The 13,118-nt window shown below is 40.6% G+C and overlaps 1 protein-coding gene across 1 annotated transcript in view; it reads right to left on the bottom strand.

Moving 5' to 3' along the window:
- Window positions 1-13,118, bottom strand: part of Fhip2a (FHF complex subunit HOOK interacting protein 2A) — a 30,969-nt gene that overhangs the window by 11,631 nt on the left and 6,220 nt on the right. Inside the window, exons 2-5 of the mRNA XM_048338184.1 lie at window positions 11,501-11,579; window positions 8,113-8,282; window positions 5,760-5,864; window positions 5,168-5,290 (exon numbers count right to left, since the gene is read on the bottom strand). Of these exons, the coding sequence (XP_048194141.1) occupies window positions 5,168-5,290; window positions 5,760-5,864; window positions 8,113-8,282; window positions 11,501-11,579 (477 nt within the window). The remainder of the gene's footprint in view (window positions 1-5,167; window positions 5,291-5,759; window positions 5,865-8,112; window positions 8,283-11,500; window positions 11,580-13,118) is intronic.

Consider the following 13,118-nt stretch of genomic DNA (forward strand, 5'->3'; position numbering starts at 1 on the left):
CAAGTTTAGTCCAACAATTCTATGGAACTCAATGAAAACTCCAATTTGCTCATTTCCTACAAAGTCAACTGCGTATCAGTTTTTATGAAAATAAAAGTTAAGCCCATCTAAAATTCTAACCACGGGCTAGGGATACGGCCTAGTGGCAAGAGTGCTTGCCTTAAAATTCTAACCACATGATTGGAAGAGGTATCTCAAGTACGAACAGTGAAACGAAGCCCTACTCCCTACATGAGTGTTTCTCAAGGTGTGTGTGACTTGACACTGCTACCATCTTGGCATTGCATGGAACTTGATAAGAAAACAGATTCCTGGTTCTTCTCAACCCTGCTGCACTCAAGCATCTGGATCCAAGGAATTTGCACTCTGAAAAGTTCCCCAGGCCTGGAGAAACTGCTGCCCTAACTTCTGCACTTTGCTTTCACTACAGATGCCTGTAGTGAAGGTATCCTTTCTGCTAGAAGGATCTCACTGGTCCCCACAATACATCTGAGCACTGAAGACCTGAATCTTTTAAAGCCAGACTTGCCTCCCAAACACAGATTTGTCACATACTAAATACTAGCTCATGGAATCCATCAGGCTATCAGGATAACTCAGGGAATCTAGAACCAAAATGCCATCTTCTCCGCACAGCAAGCTCCCTTGGGGCTCCTTCCCTTCCCTGCTTCCTGCCCTCGAGCAGCTACACAGCACACAGACCCCACTGTCAGCCCCTGCAGTGCTAGAACCCACTTCATCTCATCCTCCCCTGCCTGCTCTCCCCACTAACTACAGTCCTTGCTTGCTACTTCTTGTCTGTGGAACCCCATCCACCTCCAAGCTGGTCTACCCGCTCGGTCTCTTCCCAGAGGAGCCCACTGTACACCAGATGCCTCCAAGTTCTCAAGGTACAGATACTGCCATGTAATTACCTGCTCATATGCGTAGGTGGTTTGCCAGTCTACTACTAAGCATAAATGTCCGTCCTGCCATTCAAGACAGCTCCTAGCCTGTCTGCTTCAGCTCTTCTTTCTACATATTCCAATTATACTGTTTCCTCGACACACTTCATTCCTTATGTTCACCCAGTCCCATCTACACATCTGACAAGGCTCATTTCAAAGACGACCTTCCCATTGTCTTTCCTAATATCTTAGAACAGATGTAATCTCTTCACCCTACAAACACTTTAAAGGCATTTATTTGGCATCATTCTTTGTAATTCTCACCTTATTCTACAGTTAGATCAGATCTGAGCAGTCTGTATATTTTCCTTTTTCTTTTCTTTTTTTGTTTTTGTTAGTCCTGGGGCTTGGACGTAGGGCCTGAGCACTGTCCCTGTCTTCTTTTTTTAACTCAAAGCTAGCACTCTGCCACTTGAGCCACAGCACCATTTCTGGCCTTTTCTATATATGTGGTGCTAAGGAATCGAACCCAGGGCTTCATGTATACGAGGCAAGCACTCTTGCCACTAGGCCATATTCCCAGCCCTGAATATTTTTCTTACCCTCTTCAACTACAAACTCCTATGGGCAAAGACTAACTTTACCATATGTGCTTAAGCCACAAGAGATGCCTATTTGGCTGATATAAGTGAACAGACATTGGAGTTTAGGGGATACATTTTTGTTCTTATCTATAGACACATTTTTGTTCTTATCTATATTTAAAGTAATAAAACTACATTTCTCTAAAGTTTTATTCATTCAATAAAGTTAATTAAGCTGTTGTTATGTATTGTGCTATACATAAGAGAAACTGAGGAGAGCCAAGGACTGACAGTGCCCTTGTCTAAAGGAGCTTACTGACCAGCAGGAGAAAAGAAAAAGCACATAAAGACTTCTAAAGATGGGAGTATAATAACCAACCTTAACAGCCTATGAATACTCTTCTCCAGGCAGAAGAATAAAGACACTTTCCCTTCCCACTTTAGAGAAGTATGTGCTATAAAATGCACAGGAAGCATATATGTCACTATTCTGAAGGGTATTCTTTGTAGTCAGATCAAATGTAAATATCTCTCTGAAGACAGATACCAAAGTACATTTCCATTAATACCCATAGGCCTGCAAATTTCCTCTGCTTCTGATCTAGAACTATGTACTTCTGAAGCTCATTTTAGAGATTTTATAGCAGAAATCCATCAAGTTTAAGTTTCAGAAAAATTCCATGCATTTAAAGTACACTAAAGGGTCTAAGATAACTTTAGGGGAAAAAAAGAACCTTGAGAATAAAAACACCATACTTAGCCAAACTAATCTACTTCTTGTAACAGTGATGTCACCCTCATTAACAAATCTTTAGAAATTTGAAATCATAAGACTACCTGAACCAATTTGAACACTAAGGTATACAAGTGTGTTTATAGACCTTAACACTAGCTACATGCAATTTTGTAGCTGAGCTACCCAACAGGGCATAATAGCATCCTAAATCATTTATTCAATAAGGTGAAACAGAAGACAAACCCATTATTAGAATGACGAACATCGAAAAACACACAAACACAAAAGCCCTGGCAACCCCAGATGCTGGCTGAGTACATGATCACTGAGATGCATACTGCGGAGGCCACTTTGGAAAAGAGTTGAGCAGCCAGTTGTAAAACTAAACGTATAACCACAATACAATCTAGTAATTTATTACTAGGAGTTCTCCCAGGTGAAGCAAAAACCTAAATTTTTGCAGCCTGTATGGGAAAGTTTATAGTGGCTTCATTCATAATTGACAAACTGGAAACACCCCAAAGTCTCTCAATTGTGGCATATCGATAGGATGAAATACTACTCGCCAACATAAGACACTAAAGTCACTGATGATTCTCAAATGCATAAAGCGAAAAACAAAAGCGAAAACCAGGGGTTGGGTTTCTTCCTTCTCATTACTAGGCTATCATAAATGTAATCACCTCAATGTTAATTTTTCTCAGATTACAGGGAAAAACATAAACTCAGGAACAAAAGCACTTTAAAGTACTGGGTTCTGGGTTCCATCCTCAGTGCCTCAAAGAAAGAAAAAAAAAATCCAAGCAAAAGGCTACTACAGTCATATAACTGTGCATAAGAAAATACTTCTGGAACAGAAAACAGATCAGTTAAGAGGACTGAGGATTACAAGAGCATAAGGCAGGGAGATGAAACTACTGTAAATTTTGACTGTGGTGGGGGGGTTGAGTTTGTGAAACTCAAACATCAAATCTGAAGTGGTTTAGATACAAATTTCCTCTGCCCTCATGGGCTCCTGTGTTGAAGGCTTGGTTTGCAAGCAGTCAGAGGGCACTGAATCATGAAGACTAACCCACTGGTGAACTCAAAGCTGAATGGACTAGTGGGGCCCAACTGGAGGAAGCAGGTACAGTGGACATGTCTTTGAAGGGCTCATCTTCCCCCAGGTCCCTCCTCCCTCCCTTCTACTTCCCAGCTCCCACAGCTGAGCAGTTCTCCTTACCACATGCTCCCTGCCATGAAGCTCTGCCCCAACCTAGGCCCAGAGAAAACAGAGCCAGGGACTCTGAAACCATGAGCCCAAATAAATCTCTCCTCCTTTAAGTAGGTGCTTTGTCAAAACAAAGAAAATTAACACAGAACTGCAAATCCAAAATGGTGGGTTAAGCTAGGCACTGGTGGCTCAGGCCTATAATGAGCTACTCAGGAGGATGAGATCTGAGGATCACGGTTCAAAGCCAGCCCAGGCAGGAATATCAGTGAGACTCTTACCTTCTATTAATCACCAAAAAGCCAGAACTGGAGCTGTGGCTCAAGTGTTATAGCATTAGTCTCAAACACAAAAGCTCAGTGACAGTGCCCACGCCCTGAGTTCAAGTTCCAAGACTGGCACAGAAGACTGGCGTGTGCATGCACACACACACACAGTACATTATACTGTGTGTAACTAGAAACAAAACAAAAAAAAGGAAGAAGTTTTTTTTTTTAAAATTAATGCTAGTCCTGGGCTTGAACTCAGAACATGGGTGCTGTCCCTTAGCTTGGCTGGAAGGTTTGTTTTTTTTCTTTTGCCAGTCCTGGGGCTTGAACTCAGTGTCTGTGCATTGTCCCTGGCTTCCTTTTGTTCAAGGCTAGCACTCTACATCTTGAGCCACAGCGCTACTTCCAGCTTTTTCTGTTTATGTGGGGCTGAAGAACCGAACCCAGGGCTTCATGCATGCTAGGCAAGCACTCTACCGCTAAGCTGCATTCCCAGCCCCTGGAAAAAGTTTTTTAAACTGAAAAGCCAAAATGGAACATAACAAAACAAAAACAGAAAAAAAGCTAAGACAGATAAAAGAAAAACTTGTTTTTGCTAACCTGTTACTAAATTATTTTGCTGATGGTAAAAAGAAAGTGAATAAAAGCAGAAGTACACAAAAAGCCTTTAAAAATTTTTTTTTAACTGGAAGTGTCTAGGCATCAGTGGCTCAGGCCTGTAATCCTAGCAACTCGAGAGTCTGAGACCTGAAAGTACAGGTTTGAAGCCAGCCTGAGCAAGAAAGTCAATACGACTCTTTATCTACAATTAAGCACTATAAAAAAGCCAAAAGTGGATCAGTGCTAGCAGTGGTAGAGTGCTACCCTTAAGCAGAAAAGTTCTAGGACAGTGCCTAGGCCCCGAGTTCAAGCACCAGCTTGAACAAAATGAACAACAACAACAACAAAACCAACAAGAAGTGAACTCCAAAGCACTAAACAGATTTAAGTCAACTATGACTTGGTGATTAGGGCTACAAAAACAGAACAAAATACCAATCCCAACCATCCTACTGGACTGGATGGTAAGCCGTGACTTTGTAGTAGGTCTAGATTGGCACCTACCATCCCTCCCTACTGACGCCAATGGCCCACACTGCATGGTAGAGCCAGCCTACCTGCTGCTGGCTCTACCAATCTGCTAGCTTGTCCACCTGACTTCTCTACCAAGCCACTCTCTGTCTAAGCCTTGCCTTTGCGCCTGTCCAGGCCTGGCACTACCCCATAGGTCTGGTTCAACTACATTCTTTGAAAATCTCTTTTCCTAGAAGATTTCAAGTTAGAATAAGCAGAGATCTTAAATGTAAAACAATTCTGGGAAGTGAAACCAGCTCTCTTGATGATTTTCAAAACATAATTCCTCCCAAGATTATTCATAGAATTCAGTTTTCATAATGAGCTGAATGCAAGCATGCTTTGGAAGTTTGGGAAGTGCAACTTACCTCCAGAAAAAAGTTGACCAGGTAGGGATCCTGTTTCAGCTTTGCACACACGATACAGAGAAACTGTATCTCCTCATTTTCCGTTGGTGTTGCAAGCACTTCCCCACACAGTCGAATTAATTTCTGTCAAAAGCGTTTTTTTTTAAAATCGTTAAATAGCCATCTACTTGCCTTCAGGATATTAAAATTTTCAAATAATGTGAATACTTTACATTAACTGAATAGAACTCTGGTGATGTTTACAGTCATATATATTTAAACAAATTTGCTAATTTTTTTTCAAGCCATAGAAAGTTTGTGAAAGAATAGAATAAGCCTTTAAATAAAATATAAATTCATGAAGTACATGTGATACAATCACACATAAGAAAGATTCAGCTATTTGCTTAATGGTATGTTACTTTTAGAATAATTTCCCTCATTAGCTATATTCTTGAAAAGCAGTATGACTCTTTTAAGTGCTAAATAAAAAAATGACTTGAAAAAGACACACTGAAATTGACTGCCAAGGCAATATAAGTTAATTGTGATAAAAAGTATTTTCCTACTAAGAGAAGTCAAACCAATTACTTGAATTAAGGGGACAGAATACCTGCACTGGCCGGTGCACGTTGATGTGTGGGAGCAGAGGCTGTCGGATTCTTCCCAGAAGTTTCGTATAGAACACCAAGACCTGCTGTTTCATTCCTGGAGGGCACTGGAGGCCAGAGGCCGAGGAGGAAAGCCAACAGGAGAGGAACAGATGACACAAACACTATCAGTGACTGGCACTCTTAGAGGTGCAATGACACACCTGAGACCATAGCATAATTGGGAGGCTAGCTCGTGTGATCACAAGCAGCATGGTGCTAACACGCTGTGGCGAGTAGAATTTGGACAGGCAAAGTCATCCAGGTGATGCGGAGATAACAAGAAGCTAGCTAGAGTGGGCTCCCCGCCGGAGCAAAGGCAGAGTCCTATCATGCTAGTGAAAGGCAATCGATAACTCCCATCATCTCTACAGGCCTCCTAGTATTTACCAATACATGTAAACAAGAGGAATTCTATAGTATAAACTATTACAATTTACTCTAACAACTATTTTAAATTCTTCGCAAAAGTTTTTACATTATCATTATTATAGGCAAAGAATAGAAAATTTTAGAGCCAGTTATTTTGCTATATAAAGTAGGCAGACCTGATTACTCACACTGTGGGTAAAGTACAAATCAACAGCTATCTGCTCTATAACTAAGCAGGTGATATGGCCTTACTCTTACAAAATGAGTATTTCCAAAGCATTTTCACAGGCTGTCTGGAAATAGTGAAAATACAATATTTTTAAGACAGCAAACGCTTTACATTATTCAAACAGTTGTAATACTGTATTTACAACCACCTATATCAAAATAAATTTAGTGGTAGTACAATCACTAATTTTGCTATAAATGTCAATGGATATTATTCAACTTTTCATTTTATAATCCCTCTCCAAAGAACAAGGGGAAAAAAGGAGGATGAGAATAAATTACAGGCTACTAGGTAAGATTTGTTGTTTAAAAATAGAAGTTGAAGCCAGGCACTGGTGGCTCATACCTGCAACCCTAGCCACTCAAGAGGTTGAGCTCTGAGGATTGTGGTTCAAAGCTAACCAAGGAAGGAAAGTCCCCGAGACTCTTATCTCCAATAAACTAACTACTCAGGAAAAGCTGAAAGTGGTGCTGTGGTTCAAGTGGTACAGCACTAGTTTGAGCACAAAGAGGCTCAGACAGCATCCAGACCCTGAGTTTAAGCCCCAGGACTGGCAAACAAAAAGAAAAGAAATTAAGTGCATTTAACTTAAAAATGAGTTATAACATTATAGACTTGAATTCAGGGCCTGGGTACTGTCCCTTAGCTTCTATGCTCAAGACTAGACTAGCACTACAACTTGAGCCATAGCTCCACTTCTAGCTTTTTAGACTTAAGAGTCTCATGGACTTTACTGTCCCAGCTGGCTTCAAACTATGATCCTTAGATCTCAGCCTCCCAAGTAGCTAGGATTACAGATGTGTGCCACTGGTACCCAGCTTCATTTCCATATTTTTAAAGACAAACCACAGAGCCTTACTAAAGGTCACAGGGTGTGAGTATCAAAGTCTCCCAATAAACACCACGCAGGGCTTCTTAGCCTGGACCCCAGGCTCCTCCTCTCCCCCTCCCCCCTCCCCGCCACTACCTCAAGCTCTGAAACCTTGGCTTTGTCAGGAGTCATGTACCACATGACAATGTTTCAGTGAATAAGGGATCATAATCCAGCAGGATTATAACAGAGTTGAAAACTGCTTGATATTTATTCTTACTATTCTATGTTTAGATGTGCTACCTCACCCTATGCCACAGTTGCTATTATTCAGTGCAGCCCCAGGCTATGCTATCTAGGGATACCCTATGCACAGGTGTGAGTGCACATTGCCATTCATACAATGACAAAATCACCTGACACATTTCCCAGCATATCCCTTCTCATGAAGCAATGCATGAGCATAGCCACTAATGCTGTGGTACACATGGTTTATGTGAGAGAGGCTTTATAAAGACTTTTCAAATTTTTATTACACATAAACATTGAACGGTCAATTCATCAGTCCACTTAGGGTCAGAACAGTGGTATTTGCAAGACTACAAAAAGTAAATTTCCCAACTCACTGTAACCAGGTCCTTCCTCATTTCCTAACATTCTGAGCATCAGTGCTTAGATTCACTTCGGTAAATGTTTGCATGGGAATTCTGTGCAGTGTAGGTACTAGCTGTTGTCTAGAGCATTTGGGAACTTTGCTATCTCAAAAGATGTTGCATTTGTGTGGGCTACAATCTTGACTTCTATCTCATCATGCAGTATGTCCCTCTATAACTAAACTGAGTGTATTGCTAAGACATTACTGTGTGTGTGTTACATGCAAGAACACTGTGGGTTAGGAACTCACGTCAGCTTTCCCTAAGGTATATAATGTCTCCAAGATCTTGTGATGCAGCAAATATTCCATACAGGGGCCTGTCTCTCCAGATTCTCGTTCATTTTCTTCTTGAACCAGTATATCCAACATCTGTTCCAGATGGGATGGGATGTTCGTATCTGTCACTGGCGCTTTATCATCTATACAATAAAAATACTTATCAAAGATCTTGGATAGCTGCTCGTTTGCACCTAAAATACCCTCTATGCCTCCCCACTCCCATTCCACCTAGGAAATGTCTGAACCTCACATGGGAGGGTTATATTCATTTTAAGGCTATCTTTGCTAGAATTGATTCTTTTGCTACAGTCTACTTCAAAGAGTGAATCAATATACTGAAAATGTAGTAAATCAGCTAATATTCATCCATAATAATTTAGAAATGAAAGCCACTAACATGGAAAATAGGAACAGGATCAGAAAAATATCTGTAACATCAAAACATTCTATGTACTGTCAGTAAAATTTGTGTAGACTTAGCCAGTTCAGAAGACCTGAGTTTCAAGTCTTTCAGTACAGAAATAGGTTGGCCTTGAATATTAAGCTCAGCAACCTAGGCTACATAAAGAGGGCAGGTTGTTTTTGATTGCTACATAACTTTAGAACGTTGGAAAGTCGGTCACTTAATGCCCTCAAACCACTTTCACCAATAAAAGTCAGAGAAGCCAAAATGAAACCTGCTATTACAGTTTCTGCCATCTCCTCTCACTAACAGCAGTTACCTCAAAACTCTTTTTTTTCTTAAAGTTGCTTCTCAAGAGAATTCTGACTAACACTAAATAGTTTCAAAACAGAAGTTCACTGACATTCCTTATCGTATAAGGATTAATAAGAAAGTGTGAAAGTTATAGTGTATTCATCTTGTGTCTGCGTTTCCATAGCACTCCCGAGCGTGTGGCACATCTCAGTGTGCTGTGCATGGCCTCCTGCAGTGTCCGTTCACACACACACACACACAGGAAGGGGAACCCCGACACTGAGCTTAGAGACAGAGGCGGGACGAGGCGGCCAGGGTGCACGTGGCTAATGTGATGCAGAATAGGAGAGTTAAATATGAGCTGTCCAGTTAAGACAGCCTGGATTCAATTCTCGGCTTTGGTACTTGTAGCTGGATGATCTAGCACTTAAACTTCAGTCCCCGACATGTCTAATACGAAACACCTGCTGCTGTAGGATTTCTGTGATGTAATACAGGTGAAGTTTAGGGCCTTACACACAGAATTTGCCAAATGTTAACTTCCTAGCTCTCATTTCATATTCTGCTAAATTAAGTAGCCTCATACTAATCAAAGGTAATTTGTAAGTCAGCTTGTAATTTGTTTTTTAAAAATGATGGGTTTCCCCCCCCCCCTGCAAATGTATATAAACACTCCAGGAAAGAATCAATGTTCAAGCATGGTTTGATTACAGTTATTTATGGAGAAATAACTATAAAGGGATTATGTAAATTAACAAGGTGTGGTGTTGCACACCTGTAATCCCAGCTGTTCAGGTGTTGGGAGACAGAAGGATTGTGTTTTGAGGCCAATCTGGGCAAAGATAGTAAGACCCTATCTCAAAAGCAAAATAAAAAATAAAATGACCCACAGTGCAGCTCAAGTGGTAGTGTTTGCCTAGCAAGCCCAATGCCCTGAGTTCAAGACCCAGTGCTGCATAAACAGATAATTGAATGTGAATTTGATTTCACAGTATTTAAACTTTCCGAATAAATAAAGCAAACATATAAATCCCAGTTCCCTGGAAGACCGGATAAAGGTTCTTTCTTCCCTTTTTATTAGTATATTATTAAATGTACAAAATAATGGGTTTTTACTGTGACATTTCACACATGCACATATTGTAGTTTGGCAAGGTTCCGCCTTGATCATCCACTCCTGAACTATCAGTGTCTGTATGCACTTGTTTACATATACCATGGTGCCCTGCCTGAAATGCCTCCATCCACTTTACCTACCTCTGTCACTTCCAGTCATCCTTTAAAGTCCAGGCTACACACGGCCTGCCTGCTTCCTTCTTCATCCTATCTGTGCCCCACACTCTCCCTGTCTCAGACTTTACTACTTTTACCTCAATGTAATGCACACATTATTTTTCCTAATAGATGGAAACAAATCCTTTCAAGCAAGAACTAGCACATTTCTTTAAAAGCTCTGAAGAGGGGGAAAAACTTACAGGGCTAAAAATAGTCATTTAAAAAGGCAGCTCCTTTCAAGAGCTGCTTCTATGGATCTTCCAGCTAAGTGCTAAGTTTAAAAAAACTGTACTCTAAACACATATAAAATCTAATTTTTACTTGCTACATAAATATAAAGGTTTCTTTTATGGTGGTACTGGGGCTTGAACTCAGGGCCCTGTGCTTTCTAGGAAAGTATTCTACCACTTGAGCCCTGCCCCAGACCTTTTATGTTTTATTTTTCAGGTAGTGTCACAATCTTCCTACCTATGTCCTCTGTGTAGTTGAGACCATAGACATGTACCACCATGTCCGGCTTGTTTGCTGAGATGAGGTCTTACAACAATCTTCCTGATCTCTGTCTCACAAGTGGCTGCAGGAATTATAGGTGTGAGCCACCTGGATATTATCAATCACCTCTGACTCCACTGGCTCATCAAGTTTTCATGTTTCCTTTGTGAAATGACATGTGTTCGACCTGCAGGTTCACCAGTGTTTCACAGCAAAGACCTCAAAGAAAATCCCACCCAGGTCTGGTTTTATGTGCTGATAATTCTCAGTTTCCTCTCTCTGGCTTGCTCCTTTGCTCTGAAGTCCAAATATCTGTAGCCCACTGGGTATGTGATATCTCAGACAAAACATGCCCCAACCTCTTCCAAACCTGCACTCCTGCAGTGCCCAAGCGATCCAGAGTGGCACGTATATGTGCGGGTGCACGCACACGCATGTGCCAGTCCTAGGGCTTCAACTCAGTAAGCCTAGTTCCATTCTCCCTTAGATTTCAGTTCAGAAGTCACTTTGGACAATGTGGCCTTTGCCAATCTAAAGCAGCAAATAGATACCCTCATTCCAAGCATACACTACTTTGTCTGCTCTACTTCCTGCTCCACACTTACCAACTGGCATGCTTTCTGTGTTTGCCTCCCTGACACATAAACTCTCCCGGGACAAGAGTGTTATCTGTTTGACTGCCTACTATCCTGTCCCTCCAAAGACAATGACTGACAAATTAAATGTTCAACAGATACAGTTTCACATGAATAAATAAAATGGTGAATAAATAGATCCAAGAGATAAACTAAAGATGAAATTGTTTGAAGTATAAAACAACCTTGAAAACTTATTTTGAAATACATGTCAGTACTTTACAAATTTTGTTACATGAATATCAACATCATTCCTTACCCGAAGTCTCTACGTAGTAATGGGTAATTGCCTTCCAGTGATAAACAAAATCTTCTTGTAAAGGAAGAGAAGGTGCAAGCTACACAAATACACACAAAAAGGGCACAATTAAGAACAAGGCATTAGAGGTTTCCCCCAAAGTCTAAGTCTACTTTGTCAATTATAATGCAAAAGCAACACAAAAAGGAGACTTTGGCTTTGTGTGAGTAATATAGATGTATCTTCATTTTTGGCTTGTTGCTAGCTAAAAGAAGGCAAGTCTCCCATGTAGTCAGTCTTGTTTACCCTGGGTTGGCTTTGAACCTTCAGATTCTCAGATCTTACCATCTGAATAGTGGGAATTACAAGTGTAATCCACCAGTGGTCTGGCTTCTATCAATATTATTACTAAGTAGAACATTGGCCTTTCCTCTCCTCTATCTAAGTACATGGCTTTAAAAATAACTGTTAAATCAAAACACCCCGACATTCTACTACTAAGGTATCTAAAATTACTGATAACAAGAAATCTTTGAACCCAGGACTTTGAAATGCAAAAGGGAAGAGGTCGTCTCTACAGGTAGTTACACATCACCACTATTAAGACACACAGCCAAGTCAAGGCCATAATCAGATTAAACTGTTCCTGTTTTCAATGACATACTGATGTAACTCTTCTTTAAGCCTGGATTAGGCAGTGTGTATTTTTAGCAAAATAACTCTATGAACAAGACATTGCCAATTTAAATTCCACAAAGTCAAAGATGGTTTGCATTTTAAGCACTGAAATTCACTTCAGAATTTTTAAGACCAAAATTATAACCTTTCAGCCATCTTGCTGCAAACCAATAAGCATTTTCCAAGTATCTTAAATGCTTAGAGAAAGACTTGGCAGCACCCACTCCAACATCTTTTCTTAAAAAGAGCAAAGGAGAGCTCTCTTAGTCCTGGTGTCATCAGTCACTAACATTCCTCACTGGTCAGAAAGTATAGTGCTTACCAGCTCAGCTTAGATAGAAAAAAAATAGGGTCCTATTCTGGGAACATGGGAAAGGGCAGGGTAACCTTCCATTTGCATACCCTTCATCTACACAGATGACCTAAAGGAGGTCAGGTTACTCCTGTACTCCCGTGGGTCCACTGTTGACATTTAACGTCCTGGGCACTGACCTCAAGAGTTGACAACCCTGAAAAAAACAACTTCCAAAGTATTGTGCAAACTGGGATCACTGGTCAAGGCAATCTCAAGTATCTCAATCCAGAAAGTGAAATGGCTGTCTTGAAAAGCGGATGGCCTGAACACTGCTCAACCCTCCTCAGAATTTGAATACCTCCTCTTCCTCATTTGCCTCTTTGTACCATGATGTGTAGAAGTGGACTAAGGGATTATACACATTCACTTCCTTTCAATAAGATGCTGTGAAATCTTCTAAAAGACTTGGAAAAGATGTTTAAACCTTAGGGAAGGTTTAGTTTTCCATAATTAATGTATTATCAAATGAAACACAAATGAACTGTTTGAAGCTCTGTACCTAGTTTTTAAAAAGGAAATGCATGGATTTGTTCATTTTTTCCAACCTGTAGGGTAGTGACAGAATTACAGCACCTTTCCCACAGTATTGCACCAGCGAGAATGAAC

This window comes from Perognathus longimembris, chromosome 2, assembly GCF_023159225.1.
Source record: "Perognathus longimembris pacificus isolate PPM17 chromosome 2, ASM2315922v1, whole genome shotgun sequence".
Classification (NCBI taxonomy): domain Eukaryota; kingdom Metazoa; phylum Chordata; class Mammalia; order Rodentia; family Heteromyidae; genus Perognathus; species Perognathus longimembris.